This window comes from Accipiter gentilis, chromosome 9, assembly GCF_929443795.1.
Source record: "Accipiter gentilis chromosome 9, bAccGen1.1, whole genome shotgun sequence".
Classification (NCBI taxonomy): Eukaryota; Metazoa; Chordata; class Aves; order Accipitriformes; family Accipitridae; genus Astur; species Astur gentilis.
In genome coordinates this window covers 25,638,964-25,666,336 of record NC_064888.1, presented here as the reverse complement: position 1 = coordinate 25,666,336, position 27,373 = coordinate 25,638,964, and the positions used below count along the sequence as shown (strand labels likewise).

Sequence of the window (27,373 nt, the reverse complement as noted above, 5' to 3'; positions counted from 1 at the left end):
TTAAATACAATTTTGTGTTATTTAATCACCAATATCATTCAGACATAAAGTACTGAAATACTATCTACCTTTCTATTGAAAGTATTGCCAGGATACTATTCAATCCATGGCACTTAAGTGGAACGGGAAAGATAACTGTCCTAAATGGGAACAATTAGTCTAACTTAGTTTCAAATATCAAGTTATGTTACTTATAGCCAGCAACACTGAGCTTTGCAATATCCACAACTCTAGAAGTGAAAATGGCAGACTCAAAAAACTGCTGAGGAAAGCATCTATAGCAAGTAAAAAGAAATATTCCGGCTTGTACCTTGGGGGAGATCCTGCTACTTGCTGAAACCACATTCAATTTGGAAGCGATATATTAAAATGTTAAGAGTTATGTATGTACATGACTGCCTTTCTTGAATCGAAATAAAACATAACCACATGAAAGATAAGGGTCAGGATATGAAATGAGATTTGAGTGAAAAAATATTTCCTTTAGCATATCATGGAATCTTCTCTCAAGTTTGCATTACACTGTCCTCAAATACACAGTTCTTAAAAGATGGACGGTATTATTTAAAGTTATGTTAGGATCCATTTTAATGTATTTTAATAATCTTGCTTTAGTCAGTCCATGCCACTCTTTCCCTGTACAACTAACTTTTATTTGAACCTCAGCCTTAACAGAGTCAGTATTTGGCAGGTTTCTATAATCGGAGTCTGTTAAGGAAAGAGAAATATATTTCTGACTACCTCATTTATCTTTGATATGGTCATAATCATCCACAAGTTTTAAGAACTAGGAAAATTGATATTTGGAGATGAAACATTAAGTTCAGTTACTAATACAGAACTCCTGAAGCATAATCTTTGTCATTCTGTTGAGCTTCAACTCTTCATAGTAATTGTCTAAAATCACCTAATTTTTTAGAAAGTTAACATAGCTGAGTAAGTTTAAGGTATTCTGTATACAGAAATGAACTTGTTTTATTACATGTTTGGCAGCTAACCTATACTGTGGAATAACACTCCCATGTTTCTAGGTAGGAGTTACTTTAATGACCAATATTTTGCCATTGCAACTTTCTTGCAACTTGCCCTTTAGCTCATGTACCTTGCCTTCAGATTCAAGATCAGATTGTTACCACTTGGAAGGATTTTACTACATTATGAAGGAAAAGTAAGTCTTATTCAGATGCTTGCTTATCTCCATTAATCTGATCTTCATCATCCTGTAAGGATGCAATCAGTGATATTCTCCTAATGTAGAAAAGTGATTTCTAAAAGCTGGAAAAGATTTTAAGATACTTTTAATTGCAGAGTATAGAGATAACTATGTTCTAGAGACAGTCCTCAAAACTTCCACGTCTTCAAGCTTGACAAAATCTTTGCTATGATTCCAAAATTTTTCTCGGACAAATTTTGAAAACATAGGTTTCATAACCCTAACAATCAAACGACACTTATCTATAGCACACTTCACTGTTTGATGCAGTATATGAGTTGGGAAGTTATGTATAAGCAGTTTTTCACTTGCACTATCCATTAGATTGTAGACAGGAAGGTAACTTCCAAAATTAACATTAGCTTTGTCAGCATTGTCAGAGGACACACTGCCAGAAGTTCAAAACAACAGTATGTAGTACAATTTTTTTATGTGGGTTCATTGCTGTCTTGAAAGTAATCAAATAGATGATGAATTGTCATCCTTTCAACTCTGTAGTAAGAACAACTAGCAAAGCATTTTGATATTTTCTTACTTGGAGACATCAGTGCCTGCAGAAAAATATGCCCATACAACAGAATATTAAATTGGTTTTCCAGTTTAAAAGAAGCTAATGTGCTATTTATATATGAAGGTACTGTTGTGCTGTGATCTAACACTACAGTATGAAAAACAAAGCCTTGAATTTATGGTGACATGATGATTTGTACTGATTTGCAGTTCAGTGCAGTCTTAGAACAACACAAATACCCCAACCTTGGAGCCTGAGAGTCTTTATGAAAGGGCACCGCAGCCCAGGTCACAGATAATAATACAGCTGCTTGTCAGCCACATCCATGCGCATCCTCCATGTCCTCAGCAAAGAGGGATTTAGCTGTCTTCTTAACATCACCCATTCTGAATCTATAGCAACCCTCCTCTAATATGCAAAGCTATTTTTAGCATCAGGGCAGCCTTGAAAACAGCAGGTAAAGCATGAAAAGCATGAATAAGCGGTTGTGGTACTCGCCTGTGAATAGAAGCTATATATAGCTCTTGAGAGAGAGATCTTAATGTATATAAAGTGTATATGAAGGGAGATCTGCCTCTCTGAGGGGAGGCAAAGGTGTCAGAAACATGGCATAGAGCATTATTGCTACTTCTGACCTGAGCAGTTATCTAAAAAGTCAGTATTTCAGATTGTTCTGATTAGGAAAATAAATTGTTAATAGAATCAGGTATCTTTGATTCAGTCTTTATTTTCAAAGAATGTATGGCATTCATTTCCCTGAATGAAGAGCAAACTGAACAGCTCCAAGGTCTTTTCAGCCAATACCTGCTCCAAGAAGTTCTCTAGGGACGTTTCTCAGGTCCCCCTTTCCAATGCCAGGGTCCAAGAGACCAGTTTCTGTGATGCCTCTACTGCTCTCTGAGTTCCCACTCCTAGTTTTGTTTTGGGTTTTTTTTTTTGTCCTTCTCTTTTTCTATTATATATTCATCCATTTGCTTAAAAAAATGCTTAGGAAGAAAAGCCACGTGTGCCTTTGTTTAATCAGTAGTGTGTGCCATTTATTTAGCTGGGGAGCAATATTGCTTCATGAAGCAGCTTATTACTTCTTACTGATGTATTATATTGAGGCTGGGAATGAGGCCCTCCAGTTTTAATGACTCTGCCTAAATCACAAGGGCAGCAACAGTGGAAACTTGCAGATGCCTAAAAGCAATTGGTGTCTAAAGGAAAGTCAGCTGTATGGAATTTGGATTGTTGTCTTAAGAGAAGGGATATATAGGAAGCATTGTAAGGTCAAAATGTGACTGTTATCATATTCAAGGTAGGGAAAATCCTTTAGCTTCTGAGCAGTCATAACTAAAACATGTGTCTCTCTGTTGCTATGAAAATTACATTTAAAACTACAGCCAGTTCTTAGATAACGATGTTGTGTTGGTTTTGCTCTCCTACTGCAGAGGGAGAGAGCCAGCAGCCAAAAGAGCAAATCTTTCTTAAAGCTGTACTGAGTAAATAGCATGTTGGCATATGAGCAAACAGATGTGATGGACTGCGAAAAGGGACTGGGGAGTTCAGCTTGGTGTAGTATCTTATTTGATGGAGAATGTGTGCTGGGCTTGTGCAGTGGTGGTGTGCCCACCATAGGGTGGGGTGTTAGGCAGATCTACTTGCTTGAGGTAAAAGGGATTAACTCTTACCGAAATAAGGTATTTTTCCAAATATTCATGAATTGTTAAGAACAATAAAAACATCAGTAAAATACACTTGTGGAGCTATCACCAACGACCCCTTAAAATATTTCAGCACTGATACAAATCCCTGCTTTGTAAAGCATTTTGATTAGCAATGATGAGACAATAATACATGTTTGATGAGGCATGTCCTTCTCATTGTGCAATTCATTATGTCAGTGGCATGCCAGCAAGGCTTTTACTTGAACTATTTCAGTGACTTCAGTGGTGCTAAGTTTTCTTTCATTGTGAATTATTCAGGATGTAGAAACCTTCTGTTTTTAACAAGTTAAGATTCTCTCCTCAAAAGCCTGTTATGTCTGCCATGTAACAAATAAATTTCCTATGAACATTAAAATAAATAACATTTAGTTACTTTTTTTCTGTCTGCAAAATGAAATGGAAAATTAAATACAAGTTTATAAAGATTAGAATAATTCCGCAGGGAACCAGTGCCATGAAAAAAGTACAGAAGGGCAATGTAAGATAGCACAGGTCAAGGAAAGGATTTTATAACATGCCGTCTGTTTTTAATTAGCATCTTGGCAAACTGGAAGAGCTCAAACATTTTTCCATGAAGAAATGTATTATAGACTTTTCTAGCTGCCAATTAAATGGCATTTAGCTACAGTGACAGTGGTATGTTGTTTTGGGTCTGTAGAAAGCACTTGCTCATGATAGAAAATCTGGGACATTCTGTTTCGGATACAGGCTTCTTACTGGACTGGATTTTCTATCCCTCTGTATTCTTACTGTAGGCATGAAGGATACCTCCTATGAACAACTACTAAATGAATAAATAGTGCAAGGGTCTGGCAGAGTGGAGATCATAATTATCAAGTGTCAGTTTGTATACACCTGTTGAGGGTCTGTCTCCAGTTCGGTGGTAACTTCTAAACAATGCTAGCTAAATACTAGGGCATTTTATGAGGTTCATATTTTTGTCCTGTTTGGTCCAGACTGAGGTATTTTGTCACCAGTTCTGTCCTATGGTTCATTTAAATGTTTGTGAGCATTTGTAATATGAAACCACTCCTCAAATGTGTGGCTCCCTGTACATTTTCTCTAACAGCGAAACCAGTGCTCCCTTTCTGCTTGTGTCCTCAGCTGCTTGTTCTGGCTCTAGCAATTCTTGTTTTGTTTTGGAAGGATTTGGGCTTGTTCAGGGTTTTATTTGGTTTTTGTTCTTTTACCAGATAATTTATTTAATCCACTTTAGAGAATAGCATTAGAGCCAGAAATACCAGTAGCGAGCTGTGGAAGAGGGCAGAACCAAGAACCCATGGAAGAGTGGTGAAGAGAGAAACCATCCCATTGAGGAAGGCATTGCACAGAACTACGTTCTCAGTATCACCGCGTCAACTTCTTCAGAAGTCATGAGACCATTTCCAATTACAAATTAAGCATAGATTCTCTCAGTAGTATCATGCTTTTAATGTTTGATCGGGCTATGTAGGGAAAATAAAAGGCAAAAAAAATAACTTGCATATTTGACCACAACTTTTCCTCCCTGAGAGGTTCCTATAGAGGGCACTTGAATCTTGTGGTAGGATGCACGCCAGGTGGTGAGTCTGATGTCAGTTCCACTGAAGTGGAGGGGCATGTTTGGCTGAAAAGCGTCCCCATTTCCAACCTTGCACATGTGAGATGTTGATATTCCCAGAGTATAAATTAACTACGGGCAAATTTTCTTGAAAGTTTTCTTGAAAGATTGAGGAAGTGCAGGCTTCTGCAGCAACTGAAAACCTGGTGTTCTTTTTTATTGTTTCCTTTCTTAATACTTCTCTCTATATTAGGTGTGGTCTCAGTTCCTGCTGTGAACCATGAAGTAGCACAGCTTCAGGTATCTTTGAATTGGGCTTTTGTTCACTTTTGAGCTTGTATGTTTGCTCTTTTCATGTCCCTTCCAACTCTAAATATCCATTGTCACCATTTTCAAAGCAAAACACAGACAATAGAAACAAAGCCAGAACTATTTGTTTAGGACTGGAGAAAAGTGGCTAGTGTTCAGGAAAGCAGTTAACTTCATGCTACTGAATTGTGTGCTGCAAAGTATACTGCTTTGTAACAGAGCTTATGCGCCTTTTAAAAACTTGAGGAAGCAACTGGTCCCACTCTGCTGGAAAACAGAATACGGGAGCTAGGGAAGAGCTGAGGAATCCCAGCTCTGGGATTTATACAAGCATCCAGTCTCATTTGGAGGAGGAGGAATAGACAAACCCAGAGGAAACTGAGCGACAGTACATAACAAGGTCGATAGGCTTTGTGGGGTCTTTCTCATAGTGAAGGGCCAATCCAGTAGTTGAGGTTATGTCCATGTCTGACCTGAAGGACGATTAATGGATTTTTCTGTTTGATAGTTTGTCCTGTTCTTTTTCTCTAACTTACAGAAGGTAAAGCTACCAAGGTGCAGCACTTATTTGCCTGCCTTGGAAGAGAGTCAGACCAGGATGAACGAGCATGCCACAGAACATGTAAGCACACTTAACATTAGCAGTATTGTCAAAATCAGCTGCTCAGAGATGATGGATTAAGTCCTTAAAAATTTGTGATACTGGTTTAGAAGTCATATGACTCTGAAGTCATCAGAACATTGTACATTTTGGATACTTAATATCTAGCTTCTTAGCCTTTATCCCTCTTAGTTACCTAGGAGGTTGGATGAGGTATCCTCCCTAGGTCCCTCCTAGACTGAGAGTGCCTTTCAAAAATCACAAGGGGTAGAAATCCTATAGCTTTAAAGTGTCTTTTGAGGTATTTTCTAATATTCTGTACTATTTAAAAACCCGTAATTGAAAATAAAGCATCAAGAATCATAAAGATGTCAGAAGTCCTTGGTTGTAACAAGATAAAACCTAAACATAGATTAATTTTTCCTAGCTTCTCTTTGGCTAAAATACATTGTGCATCTGTTTTTCTTAAAGAATGACAGTTCAGGTAACAGTACACCTCTCCTTACATACTATTTGTCATTGGTCAAATCCTGGTGTACCTAAGCGAGCAGTCCTAGAGCCACCGGCACACTCACCAGGATATCCCTAGTGGAGTAGGTGTTCTGCATCACCACGGAATTTTGTCCATGAGAGCTAAAACCTGACTCTTCAGAGATGATCACTTCTAACTCCACGGTGAACTGGGAACGGGCTACTTTATGCAAGGGAAAGGAGACCACCCTCTGAGTTTTTCTTTCCGCTGAAGTTGGCAGCAATTAAGTAGCCATTTCCTCAGCTTTTTGACACAGGGACTGGCCTGGTTGGTCTGCTTTTAATGAAACTCTTGTGGTGTGATCAGGAAGGATATCCGTAATACAGACCTGTATAGACAGGACAGGGCAAAGTCAGAAGAACTTTCCAAATGAAAAGTTCTGGGCAGCCCCGTGATCATTCCCAAGCGAGTCTGTGCTATGAGCTGTTGTAAAGGCATCTCGAGTTTTATTATGCCTAACCTGCAGAAGGCCTCTTCCTGGCAATGGCTTTTGGTGCCAGATCCACCAGGAAGCATAGTCTTTTCAGAACTGTTTAGAATTCACAAGACTTAGTTTTGTTTATTGAAAGTACAGCCTTGGTCTCAGCTGCTTTAAATTTACCATTTGCTGCAGAATTTGTTAAAAGGGTGGCACTGAGAGAGCGAAAACTCAGACTCATGTTTGTAGGAGTCTTTGATCTCAAAATCCTTCTGCTCCAAACACAGTGGTAACACAGCAATGACAATGTTGTGTTCTTTAGGAGACTCATGAATATTGGGGTGTGAATTGGACTATCGTGCACCCGTGTGGTATATTATGGGCTTAACACCAAGCACAGTAAAGGTCACTGAAGTCTCTCCATCACCATCAGTGGATTTTGGATTAGGCCATATATGTCCAGGCAGCTCATCCCAAGCATAGAAAAGGCAACACAATTTTCTAAAAGCAGGATGATATAAAGGATAACTGTGACAGTATATGTGTCTGCAAAGGGAAATGTAGTGAGCATGAAACCACAGGAAGCTTATTAAAATTTTGTCGTATGTTGGTAATGAAAACATATTGGGTGAATGCAAATATAGTCAGTGGAGCAGAGTTAATCCCTCAAAAAAGTATTAAATCTTTTTAAAAATGATTTTTGGCTCTATGTTCTGACTATTTGTGTTTGCTTTCCTCAAATATTTTAGCAGAGAGGTTTACTCATAGAGTTATTCACGTTTCAACCAGGTATTCGAGAATTCTTGCTAAAAATGTGGTTTTAGTAAGTATTAATAATAATAGTAAATGCATGTGTTTGCTCTAGAAACCAAGCCACAACAGTTGTGCCAAGTCTGACCAAAGCACACGAGGAATGGTGGGTGGTGAATACCTCTACTGGCAACTAGCGAAAGCATCTTAATTTTGACTGTCACGTACCTGCACCAAGCTGGTTATTAGATGGTTGGCTGTGATCAAAAACTGTGGTTACCAAACAGTTTGGGTGCATTGGAAGAAACAAGCTATTCGATCCTCGCCGTTTAGAGTGACTAAGCGGGAAGTAGTCAGCCAGTAAGGCTGACTTAGCTCTGGTCAAAATTGAACGGGCGGAACAGCAGAGCACATCCACGAAGTGCGGGAGACGCTAACGCCTGCCCTGCTCAGGGCGGCGACGGGTGACTCCCCGCCGTGACAAAGCGGGCTCGGGTCTCAGGAGGGCGCCGGCGGAGCGTGGGGAGGGCGAAGGGGGCAGCCAGCGCGCCCGCCGCCCTCGGGGGCTTCTCCTCACGCCGCCCCTGGCTAAACCGGAGCGGCGGGGCCAGCGCGCCGGCCGGGGCCGGGCCGGGCCGGGGCGGGCAGCGGCGCGGCGCGGCGGGTTGCCGGGAGACCGGGCCGCCCGCCCGGGCCCCCGCGGCGCGGGCGAGGGCAGCCCCGGCCGGCCCCCGCAGCCCCGGCCGGCCCCCGCAGCCCCGGCCGGGGGGGTTGGTGGGTGGTGGTGGTGGTGGTGGTGTCTCGCCGAGGTCCGTGCGGGGCGCCGCTGGCCTGCGGGGTACCGAAACCGGGGCGGCGGCGTGTCCCTGCCCGCAGGGGAACATGTCTGCCGGCGAGCACCTCCGCTGCGCGGCAAGGTGAAGATGTTTCAGCGAAAACGTTGTCCAATGACGGGGAGCAGACCGAGTAACGCAAGCCACGGCTCCCTCATCCGCCCAGCCGCAACCTTGCCGAAAGAAAAATAAATAAATTTTGAACCACACTGGGCCTAATCAGTACCCGAAACACCAGCGAGAGCGAGCCGGCGAGGACCGAGAGGCAGGCGCTGGGCTGTGGGCGCAGCAGGCCGTTGCCTGCTCCGTTAGCCAGAAAACAAAACAGCCCTGGCATAGGTAGAGGGTGAGCCAAGTGTTGCAATGGCTGGAGAGCAGCTACGCCACTGGAAATCCACACACCAGTTTGTTTTTAAACTACTACATGGCAAGAAATGAGGCGCTGAGCTTGGCACAAAAGGACCCTGGAAAATGTGATTTACCCCTCTCTTTCGACGGGAGCTGGTATAAATATTCATGATCTTTGCGATTTTGGAAAAAGTGGTTGCTTTGGCATGTAGTTTGGAATAGAAAGCTAACTTCCAGGCCGTTCTCTGCGTGGACAAAACTGGAGTCAGGTTACTGCTCTAGCTGCAGAACGTGCTTTTGTTACCAAAAAACCGCTACACTGCAAAGTTTTCAGGAGGTTCACAATGTGGCTGGAGTATTAACTAAAAAGAAATGCCTAAGTAATTGATGGCGGATTTCAGTGAATGAGCCGAAGGAAATGAAACACGGGGTTTTACCATCAATGGCAAAATATTGCCATGGCAATGGGTAGCTTTGCCAGGAATAAATAAACAAACAACAACAGGCCTCTTCTCTTTCAGAAAAAAGTTAGAGAATTTTCTGTTCTCACCTCACTGAAGTCTGTGCCTTTGGACATCTCGGAGGGGAGAAGGTGGTGTACCCTACTTACGCAAGTCCCACAAATCCAGCTCCCTTCTCAGTTGTACAGTTAGACCATTTCCAGAGCAAGGAGTAACCTTTATGCCCAGGGGAAGGCACTGACACTTGCTTTATAGTGATTTCAGTGCTTTGATTACTGTATTTCTGTACCATTTTCCTACAGAAGGTGGTAGGGCTCAGAAATAACACAGCTCTGTGTCATTCCTAGTTGAAGTCAACCCTGCTTCAGGAGAGACTGCTGACAGGGAAGATTTTCTTAAGAGCAAAAACATGGGCCCGCACTTAAATTAATAAAGAGCTTTAAAAAAACACACCACAGAGGGTGAGGGAGCTGAGAAAGCACGAGCTGCCCTTTCTTCCGCAGGCACAGGTGCCTGGCGGGGAGCGTGCTGGTGCACAGGCACCAGAGTCGTCTCCTGGCAGGGCCTTCGGAGGTGGTCCTCCGCCTCTGAAAGTTTTCTGGACATTTCTGGCCTTCCCCAGTCCCTCAGAGGATGCAGTCCCACCACCAGGTGTGAGCTCTGTGGGTCTCCTCTCATCCCAGGGAGGCAGATCTCAGCCACCGCCCAGGCAAGGATTCAGCAGCGTCGGGGTCCTGCCTAGTATCTGCCCATACACTGAGTTTCTGACAGTTTTGCAGGCTGTTGTTCCCCTTTTCCATCTTTCACCTATAGCATATGAAATTCCTGGTAGGCACCCATATCTGGGTATGAGCTCGGGCCTTGCTGGTGTTGTTCCTGAGGAAGGCAGCCATGGCCCGGTGTTGGTTTTGAGATTTCATGGCTTGTAGGGTGGGAGCAATGGGCCAGAGCCAGGTGGACATGTGGAATCAAAGGAGGAGCAACCAGAAGTCAAGAGACATCTCCTCTTCAGGAGGTCAAGTATCTCCCGGTGAGGAGTTGGCACCTACGTGAAGGAGCTAATAGTGAGCATGACTGTATTAAACTTCTGTACCATCGGGTAGACCCTAGTAAGCTTTGTAAACAGTGCTGCCAGTCTGGTGGGGAAAGTGTCAAGACCTATTAAAGTCTGCAAAACTCTTCTAATAGCAATCCTAGATTGGAAAAAAAAATCATCCCACATGGCTTTCCGGCTACTTGGCATTCATTAGTTTTGTCTTACCATTCTTTATGTAATAACACTTAGGTGCTGCTTAAGTTCCCTATAAAATATTTAATGTAGTTTACTGTAAAGTCTTCTGGCTGAGGACGGTATCTTACAGAGTGTTCATACTGCACCTAGCACTAATTTCAACTGCAGCCTCCAGGCAGTGTTGTAAAGATTCATTATTACCATCAAGATCTGTCCCTATCCTGTCACTTTTCAAAGAAGGTCCATTCTGAACTACAGGTTTAACATAGCTGGCCTTTAAAAAACAATTTTCTTTTTTCCATCTAAAATGATCAAACCAGTCTCCCAGCAAAGAAATTTTTAAACTTGAACTTTTAATTAATGTTGTCCATTTTGAACGGTGCTTGATCGACTTTATTTAACCAGCTCAGAAAACATGTAACAAATAAGAGTGTTTCTTTTTCTAAAAAAAAAAAAAAAAAAAAAAAAAAAAGGCAGTTGGAGTCTATTTTGCATGAGAAAATATTTTCTTTAGGAATGACAGTTGTAGGCATTCTCTCATACATTGTAATATTTTCCATGTGTGGCAGCTTGTTTTTCAGTGGTACAAATATGTGCAATAAGGGCTAAGGATAAAAATTAATCTAACAGCTTTTGCAGCAATGCTTTTGATGGTTTCACTCGATTTCATTTTCCTGTGGATACTGCTGTTAGTTCTGCTGCTTGCAGTATGTGAAGCATAATTCTCAAAGGTTCACGAGGTTGTAGGGATCCAGTAAGAGATGACTGATTTCTCCCCCCACACACATACACTCCACCCCACACCCACTCACCCACCCACCAGCAAAACATAATGCTGTACTATTTTTGGTAACAGGGAAAGGGCCTCCCTGTGAAAACAGAAAGCAGTGTATTTCTCAGTTACATCACTTTGCAATCTAATGCTGTGTTGTGCTCAGTGTTTTTGTGGTGATGCAAGTCTTTTTTTTTTTTTTTTTTTTCCTTTTTTTTTTTCCCTTCAGCCGGTTGGATTTTCCCCATCTTACAGCACCTCGCAGGTCTCTTCTCTGAGCAGTACGTTGCCTGAGTGAGTGGAAACATACAGATCAGCTGCAGGTTTCTGTCTACAAAAACAGAGTGAAAGACAACGAAAAGGGTTGGGAAAGCAGAGACAAATATTGACCTGGACTTATAGAAAGACATCCAATGGCTGAATAAAGAACCCCTGTTCATGTTTTGGGATATTCTTTCAACTGGCTGGAACGAGAGCGGATCAAAAGAATGGGAAATGCCAGCAGACCCTTTAGAAGAATTGCTTATTTCTTATGCCTTTTATCTGTGCTTTTGCTGACTGAAGGGAAGAAACCAGTGAAGCCAAAATGTCCTGCCTGGTGTACTTGTACCAAAGATAATGCTTTATGTGAAAATGCCAGATCTATTCCTCGCAGCGTTCCGCCTGATGTTATCTCACTGTAAGGGCTGTAAGCATTTGGTTATTTAATTTATGATTTAAAATTAACTAGGATGTGTGGTGTTTTCAGTGCATACGGAAGGATGCTTGCTGCAGGGAGTACCTCCAGCATTCAGAATCATCAGCTAATGTGTTAAAATTGTGCTGCATCCTTGAATCCTGATTTTTACATCTCTTTCATCTGTCTGTCTGTCTGTGTATGTGCACACATCCCATTTTAAACCTTCTTCTATACTACATGAAACCTGTAACATTCATTTTTTGGGGTTGGTTTTTTTTTCCACTTATATAAATAAATTTCTCTGTGATGACCATATCAGTATTATAACCACAGATATATGAGAAGACTACATTAATATAAGGTTGTTTTTTTCTTCTTTCCAGATCCTTTGTGAGATCTGCTTTTACTAAAATCCCAGAAGGGAGTTTTTTGCTCACACCATCTCTGCAGCTTCTGTGAGAAATATTTATATGATACAATTTTTGTTATGAAATGTATATGTATCCATAAATATTTTAGAAAAGGTGTCAGTATTAATTTTCTAAGAAACAGCAAGAGAAGATTCATTAGATGACAAAATACAAGACTTCTTAGCAATCTGAAAGATAGTGCATGTTTAATTTTTTCAAAGTGTATCTACTTAGTATTTTACAAGGCTATCTGTTGTCAGTGCTCCTTTGAATGATTACATGCTGAAGCTTTCAGTGGCAGAACGTATGTTATCTTCATTATACTTTAATTAACATTACAGTAGGGACTTGAGCATTGCAACAACTATTGATGTTTCTTTTCTGCAGTCCTGGGGTCTGACCCCACTATAAAGCTGCCCATTTGCAACTGCCGGCGACTGTGAGCTCAGAACCCCTCAGATCAGGCCCTTCATTGTAGTGGGACAGGTCCTGAAGTCCTTTTCCATGTAAAATTGCCATTGACTTCTGTGGAAGTTTAGTCACTTCAGTGGGAGTTTTGCCTTCATAGCACCTGGATTTGACCCTATTTGTTATTTCACGTTCTTTGAAAAAAACCACAAAAGTAATGAAGATTTTCTTTCAATTAAAAAAAAATAAGCAGTTATTTCAAAATGAAATACTGCCATGAGGTATACACAGGAAGAGAATATTTTGGGATGTTTAATTATTAGATGCATTTCTATATTGGATTTTCACAGGCTCACAGGCTTTCCTAGAAATGTGGGCATACGATTATATAATTGCGAGCTATACAGAGGTAGAGGGGGTGTAACCTAAACTGTTTATAGTGGATGTGCTGCCGGCCTGACACACACCCAGATTTGTCTCAGAAATCCGGCAAGACAGACTCCCTGCTGTGATCAAAATCAAAATCGGACGTCTGTCCCAGACTGGCTTCCCGTGCACTCTAGATGTGGTCAGAGGTGTAACGTTGATGTATTGGAGCCCTACAGCTGTTAGATTAAACTGCTGGTGCACCGGTAGCTGAAGCCCTGACCCTAGCTGTACTCTGCTACCTCAAGTGGAGCTGATAAGGAGGTGCAGACGTACTGTACAATTTTGGATACAGGGTAAATAGGTAAATGCAGTTACTATGGAAACCTAAATGCTTTTCCATGGTGCTTTATTCCGGAGAAGCTTTTCCCAGGTGGTCACAGATCACGAAAGGGACACATTTCGCATAATTCCTGCAATGGGCCTTTCAAAGGAAAGAAAAAAGAAATAGCAGCATTGGTGGAGCTTGTATCTGAAGAGAGTGAGTAGGACATCATCTCTTTTGGGTACGATACACCACCTACACTTAGCGATCCTGCTGCCAGGGAGGCAGAATTGGGTAGGGTGGAGTAGGACAGACACAGTCATCTTATTTCGAGTTATTATAGCGCCCGGCACAGTGGTGTCTGGCAACGGCTTATGGCGTTTTGGTAATGGTAATAATTTGCATGGTCTGCCATACACCGAAATGCATGTTCTAAGCTGCTGTTAATAAATGCTGCAACAAAAGCTCTAACCCCAGAAAAGCTGCTGATCTAAGGCAAATGACTCCTTAAACACGGACCATAGGAGCAGGATTGTGTCTGTGGGGCCAATGCTCCAGACTGTATGTGGGAAAGAAAAATTTCCACCTTTGGCAGAAGGCAGTAAGGGAAATAAGAATATGGAAAACTCAGGTTAATTAAAAATTACAGTAAGTTTTAGCTTTGCATGATTATAGCTATATCGGTAGGTTTAATTTAGCCAATAGCAAGATTTAGGAGACTGTATTTCTATGTAATAGTCTCCAGCATTACATTTTTAAAGTCCTTGGTATCTCCAGTATGCCAGCCACACATTTCTGAGTGTGGAACATATCTGCCACTATTATTATTTACTACTAATTTTTCTGTAGCAGCGGCAGTGGCCTCTGGAAAAATCATGGTCTCATGCTAAACGCTACTTGTAAGTCCCAGGCCAGGAGAGCTTTTCTTCTCGAATAGTACGGATGGTATGCTCTGTGCTCTTCATGTGACAACAAAAATAGGAAGAACCTACACAGTTACAGTAAAGTGCCAGCGGGAGTGTTCCCTAAATGTAGAGAAAAACTCCCTGCTCTCATCTCCAGCACTCATAATTCTGCTTATCAGCAACGTGCTGAGGGTGCCCTTACAAACTGATGACATGAAAGTCCATAGAAAGAAGGGGGGTAATCGTGGCACCAGGATCTGTACGTGCTAGCAGCGTACAGTTCCTACTAAGCAATATAGTCCCTAGCTACAGTGCAGTATCTTCAGCCTCTGTCCCCAGAAGTAGCTAGCCGGTGGGTCACAGATCAAGCAAATCTGGTGTTTGAGGTCAGAGAGTGGGAGAAAAGCCACTTTGTGCATCAAATACATGTGATACAGCCACTGGGGAGAGGTACGAGATGGGAGGCAAACGAGCTCACCAAGTGCAAGACCTGTGCTATAAGCCTGGCAATCTCTAAAATAGCTATCCTGTTTAAAGAGATACCACTCTGTTCTTTAAATTACAAGGAGGGTAGAGTGCAGAAAAGGAAAAAAATTATCCAGTGAAATCACATCAGAAAAGTAAAATTAGTTGCAGGCAGCAGATTTACTAAATTGGTCTTCTGGTTCAGAGATTTTACAAAAATACTTATTTTCTCTAAGTAAGAGAAGTATTTATTGTTTCTAACAAAAAGGAAGAATTTCCTGCTTGTATTTTTCATACATATAAAGGAACATATTTAAAGTGGAAAAAGCACAGTCTGCAACAACCAAGCGAGAAAATAAATTAACTGCAATTTATTCTTAATGCAAACTTCAAAATAAGAGATTAACTCATTAAGTGTATTAATTCATACTTGGAAATCTTGCATTCCTGAATGCCTAAGGATGTCACAGGGTAAATCTATTTATCCATCAGGTCCAACTGAATAAAATATAGATGTGCATCTAGTATTCCACTGGGGTAAAGTTCATTGTACTTGACAACGCTTCACCATATTAAGGGTGTGGCAGTACAGAGCTGAATTAAAATGGAAAAATGCAAACATGGCTGATAAGTGTACACAAAGCTGAAAAAAATCAATGCTAGTCCCTTTTAATGCTTACAAAATTACATAAAATTAAATGTGTTGCTGGTATTTTTACTGCTAGATGGATGAAAAATACATGCACACACTAAGACCTATGTCCAGCAGGTATAATGTGGTCTTAAAACTAATTCTGATTTGAACACTGACTAAATTAAGAGATTTTTCCATTTTTTTCTCAGTAACTTCTCAATACTCTCAGGTCAAATATGCTCACAAGTTTAACTTGTAAATTCAGGGATTTTCCTGGCTGTCAGTGGTGCAAATTCAACCTGATGTCTAACCAGCTAACCAGCTGGATACTTTCCCTATGTTGTCATCAAAAGTAAGTGTTCTTCAAGACAATTTAGGCCTCTGTAGTACTTGAACATTTCATTGTCGTTCAAGTATGTCTCCAGTGGCACTTGTACAATCCCATTGTTTTACTGGCATGATAAACCCACGTTTGCATCCCACAGAAGTCAATGGAATTTTATCAGACAGCCCCAGTAGGCAAAGCAACGAGTTGTTGAGTCCTGCCCTTTGCACCAGACTATGGGGCAATGTTATCAGCCTTACAATACTGTAGTGCTTGCACAGACAAAACCATGAAACCAGGCAGTGGAAATTTGGCCTGCCATGGCTTGCTGAACCATTTTCTAAAGATGCTAATAATCTAATGGTCTTTTGTTTTGCATCTCTCTATGCAGGTTGTTTACATCCAACACTTTTGATGTTATTAGTGACGATGCTTTCATGGGCCTTCCTCATCTAGAATATTTGTGAGTGGACAAAAGTATATTTCCTGGCATTATTGAATAGAGTGGGTGGGCTTCCAAGTTCCAGGCATTGCTTTGACCAGAATGACTTTACGACCCGTTACAGGTTCATAGAGAACAACAGCATTAAGTCAATTTCAAGAAATACTTTCAGAGGACTGAAATCTTTAATTCACCTGTAAGTAAAGTGGTTGAATATATTACTTGGTATATTTAATACAGTAACTGAACCACTGTGTTGTTGAATTTCGCATTTTGATATATAGCAGTTCACGTTTGTTTAAGCAGTATTAATAGTCATTTAATTAGAATGTTAATCTTTGTGTTTCCACCAAAGACTTCTGAACTGTGGCGTGTGTAGAAGGCCAGGACCAAAACAGTTTCCAAGCAGTACACATTTGGCAGTAGCTCCCTGACTTTCTCTGCTCAGAGCACTGGGGATTTCCAGCTGAGCACATAGGAGCAGGGGGAAAGCGGGATGGGTCGGGAAGCTTGGCACTGATGAGGTGAGTCCCATTTTGGGACTTGGAGAGGAGGAAGGTGGGAGCTGTGGTCAGCACTGAGGTGCCGTGGTGGAGAGAGGCTGAGGGGCGGACACACACCTCTTCCCAGGTGCCCCAGCCTGGCGTGGATCCCGGAGAATATTACAGCCGTTCCTGGGACAGGCCACCACTGTCTGTACCCGTGTCCACTTCAGCCACTGACCATATCCAGCAGAATTTGACCAAATAAAATTTGAAAATTCCCACCCAGAACAATTTTAAATGGAAGACTTGCAACAAGACACATCTATTATGACTTGCTGATCCACTTCTTCCACTTAACTGTAGGGCATAGCAGCCTTTAGACTCCACAGGATTGGCTTCAAAGCCCTGCGCTGCACCCTGTCCTCTCCTGGACACCAGCAAGAGCATCCCACGGTGGGGATCTGTCATGCGCCGACACCAGGGTCTGCTTAACATTCCTCGTGTTGCTGCTCAGCCCTTCGGCTATCCTGAAAACACGGCCAACCCTTGCCCTCCAACATGCTGCAGCCCCCTTGCTGAATTAGCCGAGAAGGGAAATCAGTCAAAGGCCCTCTGGATGCTAATGCGGCTGTTAGGAGCAAGGCTTCCCGTGCTCACACCAGCCGAGGCATTTCTCACGCGATGCTCAGCAGGTGAAACGCACACTGGCAACAAACACCTGTAACATTTCACTGCAAACAGAAGAGTAGCATCCTCAGGCTCTGAGCTAGCAAGACAGTTCTTAGGCAGGCTTTTGTCTCTTATCTTACATCAAGTTAATATTTTAGCAAGAATTCTATTTTAGCAAGTGATAAATGTATTGAAAATACAACACGTACTGTAAGAAAACATAAAAAATACAAAAATACTGTAAGAAAAGGAGGCTAAAATATCCGGCATGTGCCCAACATGGGTTTATACCCAGCACCAAGCATTTGCATTCTGAAGCATATATCTTGTGGTGTGTGTCGTAGGCAGGGGAGTGGATTCTGACCTTTTGGCCTTAACACAATAACCTCCAAGAGGGTTTTAAAACAGGGTCATTTAACTTTTTCTTTCATATATTTTGACACAGGAGAGAAAGCAAAGGTTCCATTGTAAACAGTTAATGCATAAATATAATAGTTGAATTGCAATTCACCATATCCTTCACCACATAGTAAATGTACCATAAAACATTTTACTCTTCCCTTTTTGGTCAGAACAGACAAGACTAACAGCTGGCTGAAACCAAGCCTACTGTGACTACTTGTGTAGATAAAGTTACTTATAGAATGGCTTTAGGTCTGAGGAAGAGGAAGGAGAGAGGAGAGGGAAAAAGGTATATAAACAGGATGTGCACATCCCATAAAAATCCATATTAGGGGTATAGACATAATTACAGTGTTGTTAAAAAAGGCAGATAATTGGATAAGGCTGGTAACTGGGACCCCATCTTCAAAATATTTATGCACATGAATAGCTTTATATTCACAAATGGGTCCAGTACATTATTTATCGTATTCATTTACTTATTTAGTAGCTGTTGCTGCCAGTGAGCAAATTGCTTTTTTAACACAGAGGAAGGCACAGTTTCTTCTCCACAGAGCATACAGTCCAAGAGTAACATCTTGTCTTGCCTGTTATGCTGGCTTCTGGGGATGTTTCAGCAGTTTCATAAGAGAAAACATATGCAAAAGATAGAACCACATTTGAGGAGCGACTGCGGTTTGCATGTGGTTGCATGCACATTTTTGGGACATAGATTTGCGCACCATGCTGCTATTGCACACGGAGTGCTTGCTATTCATGAAGACAATGAAAAATTTGCAAAAATAACTGCAAATGCAGGTCCATTAACCACAGAATGTGACTAGTTTAATCTGCTTGCAGAACCACTCCCCACCCTCTGGGGAAAATTGCGCATACATGTTAAGAAAAATCATTTGGCACCCTGAGGCATTTCTCATTTAAGAAACAAGAGAGTACTTGTGTACATAAAATATATTAAAAAGAATCATAGTAAATAAGCATACAAATGAATCCACTAAATTAGAGAAGATGAACTTTGTTCTATTTATTCTGTTCACTTCCTGTTCACAACATAACTTTTGGAATGCAGTAAACTATCCAAAATTTGTATTTTTATAATGCAATTAACTTTGGTAATTAAAGTGTGTCCTTATTGTCAAACAAAGCCACCTAGTATTTATTGTTATGCAGCACAATTTATTTTCTGCTCAGAGTAGATTTAAGAACAGAAAAATTAAGGAAAAATAGCATTATTTTACTAATTTACTAACTTAATGTCAAAATCTTACATTTAGGATTGGACAATAATTTCTATGCACAATATATAATTTTGATTGGATTTCTTTGAGAACTGCAACCATAAGTTTAACTGTATGTTTGATTTAACCTTTACTCTCTTATTATAAACAAATACCACGTACAGGACCATCTAGGAAAGCCAGTAATATATAAGTATGCTTTTTAACAGTGGAATAAAAAATGCATAATTTTCATCCAAAAATTGGCAATTGCATAAAGCTTGTGTAAATTTTTCTGTCAGTCATACTCTCATGGCAGTGGTGAACCACTCCTACTCCCAAGTACATTATCCCTTTCAGTTTTCTATATAATAATATAGAAAGAATATATACGGTATTAAACTTGCCTCAGCTTGCAAGTCTGGTTAACTTTCTCTATAGGACTTACCTGACTTCTAAAGAACCGCTCTTGAGCGTAAAATTCAGCATAAGTGAAGCACATGATACATACACCAAACAGTATTACAATCAGATGTACTTTGAAAGCGGAGAAGTCAGAATGGACTAATGGCATCATCCCATATTTACAATTCCTGATAAGGCAAACACTTACTTTTAAATGAGGCCGCAGACCTAGTATGTCTGGGTTTGTTCTTGAATTCAAGTATGCACCTAAGTGGCTTTGCTTGGCTACAGAAATTGTAGTTAATAACTAACTTTTATGTTTACAAGCGAAAACAGAAGCGGTTCTAAGTCTTACTAGCTACAGATTCTAACTGGGATCTTAAACTAGAAGGATTTCTTTCCCTTTTCATTTCTTCTCATAAGTAATAAATAATTTTCTTAATCAAGAGAGGCATAGGCTATCCCCTACAACATTATTCTTTTGCTGTCATGCCCTCAATGACATCTCAGATGAACCCAGACCGTTGGTGGACTCACATAGACGCGTCTGACTGAAATGTAATATATTGCTTGTTCAAAGCCTGCTCATATTTCCTCATCACTTTTACTAGCTAGAATACTCACTGAGTTTAAACAAGTTTTCCCAACATTAAAAATTGGGAATTAACAGCAGTTTTTTGCTGGTCTCATACACACATAATCACACACACAGAGGCACATTCCAGGAAACAAATTCATGCCAATCAGCAATTTCTTGTCTATTACTGCATATTTCCAAAAACTATGACCTAAACCGAAGTCCAACAAAATGAAACCTAGTATTAAGATTTTCCTTCCAGAAGAGATACAAGAAAGTGGGGAAACCGCAGTAATATGAACACTATGTATTGGTATCTCATAAGGAAAACATCAGTAGATCCAATCATGAGTAATTGTTTTAAAATAATGGTGCTGGCAAAACACCAGAGGTGATTGCACTTTTTACCCTGCTAAGTCAAGTATTGTAGATGCTGCAAGACTGCTGAAGAGCGGGAAAGCAGGAGGAGGCATGGCATTTTAGTGGAAGAAAAAGTCACAAAATAAACGAGCTATTCTTAAAAGCAATCTTTTAGAACTGAGTGCTGGAGAATACCAGGGTTCTTTACCTTAAGAAAAAAAACACACCTTGCATTTTACACCTTGCAAAAATGTGTAATTTCATGAACTAGAACTGATACTGAAGTGTCTTCTTTTACAGGAGTCTCGCAAATAATAATCTCCAATCGCTTCCAAAAGACATATTCAAAGGCTTGGATTCTTTAACAAATGTGTAAGAAAGCAATTAATTAATCTATTAATTATACTAAAAATATAAAGAGATGATTTTAGAGGACATTCTGAGTAACTCTGCAAACTGATAGCCAGTAATGGGATCTTATTACTGGGTAGAGACTACCCAATACGGGTAGGCTTGGGTTTTGTCTACTGTTGTTGATAATTTCCTTTAGTTTTGAATATTCCACCAGTTATGAAGATAAGTAATATAGTTAGTAATTATATAAGAGACCTGCGTGTTCATGAAGGCTGAGTGAATAAGAAGGAAGTATCCTTAAGGATGCATGAGAGAGCATGGCATGAGGGGAAGATGGAAGGTACTTAATGGAGTAACATTTCTATGTGCAAATAATTTCTGGTAAGGCTATCTTTTATCACAAAAGCATGTGTCTTAGTAAGTACCATACTAAACCTAATTGCAACCAAACCAAAACATGAACTTGTTTAAATATGTAACTTCAATACCAGTAAAAATACAAAATATAGATAAACAGATAAATCCTATAGTTGCTTCACTGAAATATGTCCTGTTTACAACCCACCAAATTCTGGTTCACCTGATTTGGGACAATGAGCGCAGAACATTCTTTGCCTGCTCCCTGTATTAACAAGGTACGCTGAATTCATAGGGTAGAGCTGCAGAGTAAGATGTGGAGATGGTCAGTATATCTGGTTGCATTACTTGGCATGACTGATAGTGGCCAGGTGGTTACTCAGTCTGGTCCTGGCACTTGTCCGTTCCTGTACATACGATCAGAAATCTGACTGAAGACAGCTGTAAAAGACTTGAACAGAACTCCTTTGCTTGTGTCTGCTAAAGCCCTAAATGAGTACATCTAAAGGAGATAGCAAATACTGACTGGCTGACCATCAGGTTACATTAGTTCCAGTTTTGTTATCTAGAATCTTCTCATTCAGAAAGGGTAATTCAAAAGAAACAACCTCCTGAAATATGGGGCCAACAGTTTGGTAGGCTTTTCTGTACCTCTAAACTTGGGGAAATCAACAAAAATTTTCTACTGATCATCAAGTTAAGTTCTTCTTGATTACCTTAATATAATTAAATCTGTGTCGGTTCTGGTATGTAGATTTAACTATGGGTCAGAACAAATTCAGCCAGAAAGGCATCAACTGAGAATAAGCAAGAGGGCACATATTTAACAAGAGCTCAGTTTGTTGTTGTCCTGGAAAGAGGAATACATGAGCTGACTACTTATTTTCAATGCATGATTTATTTGTTGTAGAGATCTTAGAGGCAATGCATTTAATTGTGACTGCAAACTGAAGTGGTTAGTGGAATGGCTGGGCAGCACAAATGCAACAGTTGAAGACATCTACTGTGAAAGCCCACCAGAATATAAGAAGCGCAAAATCAATAGCCTCTCTCCGAAAGAATTTGATTGCATTATTACAGGTAATGTGCTTCAAATTATTTAATCTTGTTGAAGTCAAAGCTATATATTTTTTTATTCTAGGGTCCATTTTTGCAGGAAGTCCGCATACTGGATAGAACTTCCACTAAAATCAGTATGAATTCCGTGCAGGTGTAAGTCTGACGTGCAGATCACTTGGGAGTGGGGTCTTATATTGCAGCTTCTACTCAGACTTTAATATGCTATATAAGGATTTGGAGAACTGGGACATAAAGCAGCACCTCTTTTAATTGAGAAAGACTGAAAACCAAGTTGCAGTGCTCCTTTATCAACAGGAACATTGGACTAGTGATGAAATACTGTAATTTGTAGTAAGTTGGTTAAAAACATCTCTTAAGCAGATGTTTTTTTCAGTACAGTATGGAAAGTATCTCCGTAATTATTGTATGTTGTGTGCACTTTTGCAGAATTTGAAGTTTATCAGTCCCTGCCATACCAGTCTCTATCAGTAGATACTTTCTCATACATGAATGACGAACACGTGGTTATTGCTCAGCCTTTTAGCGGAAAATGCATCTTTCTTGAATGGGACCATGTAGAAGTGATGTTCAGGAATTATGACAACATTACAGGTATGGACACTGCTCAACAAATAACATTACAACAGCTGATCCAAAAAGTGGTGCTAACCCTGTCTTTTACTTTTCTTTTTATAGGTACTTCAACTGTTGTGTGTAAACCTATAGTTATTGAGAGTCAGCTGTATGTCATTGTCGCACAGCTGTTTGGAGGCTCCCACATATATAAAAGAGATATTTTTGCTAATAAGTTTATAAAAATTCAAGATATTGAAATCCTTAAAATCCGAAAACCCAATGACATTGAAACTTTCAGGATTGCTGAAGACTGGTATTTTGTTGTTGCAGACAGTTCAAAGGCTGGTTTCACCACAGTTTACAAATGGAATGGGAATGGATTCTATTCCCATCAGTCTCTGCACGCCTGGTACAGAGATACTGATGTGGAGTATCTTGAAATATCTGGCAAACCACATTTAATTCTGTCAAGTAGTTCCCAAAGACCTGTAATATATCAATGGAACAAAGGAACAAATGAATTTGTTAAGCGTTTTGATATCCAAGATATGGAAGATGCATATGCAGTGAAACATTTCAAAGTGAAAGAGGATGTATACATTTGCTTAACAAGATTTATTGGGGACTCTAAAGTAATGAAATGGGGTGGTTCAGCATTTCTGGATTTACAAAGGATGCCATCCCGAGGGTCAATGGTATTCCAACCGCTTCAGATAAGTAATTATCAATATGCCATTCTTGGAAGTGATTATTCTTTCACTCAAGTCTATTATTGGGATGCTGAAAAGGCAAAATTTGTGAAGTTTCAAGAATTAAACGTACAGGCACCAAGATCTTTCATACATGTCTCCATCGATAAACGAGATTTTCTCTTTGCTTCAAGTTTTAAGGGAACTACATTGATTTATAAACATGTCATAGTTGACTTAAGCGCATGACACTCATAATTCTGAGATTACACCAGACTTTCTACCATAAGTGGACAAAATGAACTAAATGCATGATGACTCTCTTATCTTACTTCCAAATGAATGCCTTTAAAAGTTGAGATTGCTAGAACAAAGTATTACTAGTATCTTCATCTTTAATTGTCAAGTCTAGTGGTGTTGGAAGTTGCATTTTTTAACAAAAAGAAATTAACTGTTCTTTGCATCCACGATATGTAAATATGTGTGCAACTGCATCTGTTGCTATAAAGAATATTAAGATGTACTTTTCCATTTATTTATTCACCTGTTTGAAACAACTGCCAAATAAAATGTTTACATTTTGTGTCTTTCACATTCCAAATATTATTTGCAGGTGATACTTTCTATTTGTGTATATATTATACACATATAAAATAAACCCGAGAAGGCATATTGCCCAGTGCAGTGTTGTACTGCACGGAAGATGCACAATACCGAAAATCAGGTGGGTTTTACATATAACAAGGAGTTCTTGGTAAAAATACAGCATTGAACCCCAATCCTATAAATTATTGCCTGGACATATCCTTGCATTGATGTGAAGCTTTGCGGATTTAAACAGGACTCCACCCAGAAAAAAGCATTCAATTATATAGATCCGGTTGTAGGATGGAGGGTTCAGTTACATAGATCCAGTTGTAGGATGGGGCTTTGTACTGTGTATAGCTGGAAGTACCTGATTTTCTAAAAATTTACAAAGAAATCAACAGAATAAAAGACAATGTAAAGGTCTGTCTTTCTCCACCTCATGCTGAAGCAGCACAAAACAAATCTCTGGTATAACTCTGGGGTTGTTACTGTGCTGAAAGCTAGAAGCACAGCTTATTTTTCAGCTAGCATCATTTCTGTATCTGAACTGTCACACATCACTTGCATAAATTCTGGGTGTCCCTGTCAAGTCTTTCCACTGTAATTGCAATTATTTAATCTTCAATGAATTTATTCATTATTCTGAATGAAGCTAATGAATGTGAAGTCATTTTTTTCCACTATCCTGTAATGAAGTATAGTAACAGATACTTCTGAAATTAGGGAACTTTGAATGCAGCAGGACAAATTCAGTTGGTGTAACATATGCAACTCCAGGAAAGCTACCTATATCTGTTAAATTATGCCAAGTCTGGATTTGGCATGAAAATCTATTAAATCAAAGTTAAAATAGTCTTTTGTTTATGTACATCTAGTGCATCACTTGTGAGAAACCTACACTGCTGCTGAAGATACTTTGGTGCAGCGCAGGAAGAGAGCTCAAGTTGATTTTAGACACCTATGCACTTCACTTGAAGTTGTCAAGCCTTGTGCTCCAGTGCCATCTTTAAAATATACACATGAATACTGTGTATGTTTATACACATTTCTAACTTTCACAGACGTTGATTGGCAAATAAGACTTATCATACTAAGGTAATCACACAAGCTGATTCTGCAAGCTGGCTGGTCCATGTACTCACAGAGACCCCCAAAATGGCAGAGCATTATGGTGCTGCTGAGAGCACCTGCAGCAGAAAAATAATCATTAAGAAAAAAAGACATATAATGTATATTTTAAGAAGCCAGTCCTAAACAGTATGCTTCTGTAATAAAGAATAGAGTGTTTTTTGTATTAAATGTTATTTGAAAAGAAAAAATCCCATGTGAACAATGCTACTCTAATAAGTTAATTTTTCCGATGCCTTTTTATCCATAGCTGCCTATACTCTGGTCAGTATTTGGCTTAATAACTACCTATTCCATAAGTATTTACACTGTGACTAGAAAGATTTTAAACTATGTTTCACAGTTGAAACCTCCAAATTTGTTCTTAAAAAATACATTTCCAAAAATCCTCTTGATAATTCATCACTTGCCTGAGAGGTTTCCTTTATACATTTTTAGCTTTTGTATGATTTCAAACCCCAGATGAACCCAAATAATCTCTTTTATTATTTCTCAATGTTGGCTTCACATCTGTGATTGCCAGGTCAGTTTGTCCATCTCTTCTTCGATCCACCTTGCATGGCAAAGGAATGAAATGGAAAGTCATGACCCAATCTCCAATCTACCAGCAAATCATAAAGTGTTTTCTACTTCATCTTGTCTTTTGTTTCAGTCTTTTAATTAAGGTCCTATTGAATTATGTGCACTGATTTTGATCTGATTTCTCCCCTTCTACTTGCCTACGTGCACTCTCTATCAAATTATATAGATAATGGCTATGTATCCTTCTCATTATGGACATACTATGGACATCTGGCTGAGTTTAACTGGAGTTGGATAACCTTGCTAATCTGCTACCAACATTTATTTACAAACACTATACCCCAACACATTGCCTTACAATTGTACCTTGAGAAGGTTATGTTTCATGGAACTGTATTTCAGAGCCAGCCAGCTACATGTCCTATGCTATAGCAGTGCTATGACTATTTTCTGAGTTAATTTATTCTGAAATAATATGAGGGACTTAGGGGAATTCACTGTTACTCCTGGGTTTAAAGGAAGAGTTTAAAAGCCTGCAAGGGCGTGAGTCACTAGAATTTTACATTCCCAATACCTTTAAAATGAGCCACAGTACAGCGGAGGGTGGTAAGGGATTAATCTGCTGGGTTAATCTGCTGAAGTACCCAACTGTGTTATCAGTTTGCTTATTCCTTCAGGAAATTTTACCTGTAGTCAAGCACCAATGATTTGGGAAGTTCTTAATGCCTATCTCATTTCTGGAAGGTCAACAAATCACTATAAAATGCTGAATTTAAATCTGTACTCTTTTGAAAATCCCTTTCTCAAGTCAATTTATGTCAGGTGGAGGTTCACAGGGACTACAGCCGGTTTCTTATTGTGCAAGTATAGCATTTCATTGCACCACATAAGGAATGGGGTTATTTTTAGAACAGAACTCATAATCCTTAACGCAGAAGAGTGTAAGGGCTCATTAGGTGGCTCCCTATGCGGTTCCTAATTTCAGAGACTGGACATTTTAACAGCTCCTCTGAGCATAAGGCTATATTCCGTCCAGGTTCTCTGCTCAGTATTCCTTCTAGTATCAGTGGAAGTCCCAAACAAAAACTAAAATAGAACCTTTTCTCATATATACATTGATACTTTTAAAATATGTTTTTTAAAAAAATCCCTTTCTTTCAGCAAAGTCTATGTTACTTGCAGCTAAGTGGTTGTCTTCTGTGGTTGAAATGGATTTTCTAAACTCCCTAATCGTTTTGTTTATGACTGACAGAGTATGTAAAGTACTAAAAGTATTATAGAAGATAGTATTGAAGGTTATTAATGGATACTGCTGATCCTTGATGGTGCTTAGCCATGTTAATGTCTAAGACAGAAAAAACTGTTAATTGAATTGTATTGTATTCCTACAACTACTTCATTATATTTTTAATGGAGCACAAATACAAAAGAATATACACTTCTCTACTCTGGAAGGGAGATATAAAATACATTCAGAATACCTGATATTACACCATTTGTAGCTTTTTTTTCCCTTGTCTGTTGTAATGTCTAGAACTTGCAGGGGTTTTGTTTCTACTTATTTTCCATTGAAAAAATATTCCAAAATGTACACTTCCTACTAAGAAGAAAATTCAATAAGGAAAAATCTCATTCTGTAAGGTAACAAAACAAACAGAAATAGGGACAAATTGTATTATGGGTTTGGAGTTGCATTTTAATTATAACTCTTCTTAATTACATATATATATATATTTTAAAACTTTATTTGAAGGCGTGATAACAGCCATCCAAAGTACACTTGAGGATGGGAAACAAT

General features: G+C 39.6%; 1 protein-coding gene across 4 annotated transcripts in view; it reads left to right on the top strand.

Annotated features, from left to right (window-relative positions):
- Positions 1–23,892, top strand: part of LGI1 (leucine rich glioma inactivated 1) — a 31,729-nt gene extending 7,837 nt beyond the window's left edge. For 2 of the 4 annotated variants that reach the window (XM_049809606.1, XM_049809607.1), the window contains exons 2-9: positions 11,458–11,907; positions 12,291–12,362; positions 16,137–16,208; positions 16,312–16,383; positions 20,603–20,674; positions 21,924–22,093; positions 22,520–22,684; positions 22,769–23,892. In XM_049809606.1, the coding sequence (XP_049665563.1) occupies positions 11,717–11,907; positions 12,291–12,362; positions 16,137–16,208; positions 16,312–16,383; positions 20,603–20,674; positions 21,924–22,093; positions 22,520–22,684; positions 22,769–23,586 (1,632 nt within the window). In that variant the 5' untranslated portion in view covers positions 11,458–11,716 and the 3' untranslated portion in view covers positions 23,587–23,892. Of the gene's footprint in view, positions 1–11,457; positions 11,917–12,290; positions 12,363–16,136; positions 16,209–16,311; positions 16,384–20,602; positions 20,675–21,923; positions 22,094–22,519; positions 22,685–22,768 lie in introns of those variants that run through there. The other 2 variants (XM_049809610.1, XM_049809608.1) reach the window with 2 other exon arrangements.
- The last annotated feature ends 3,481 nt before the right edge of the window (positions 23,893–27,373 follow it).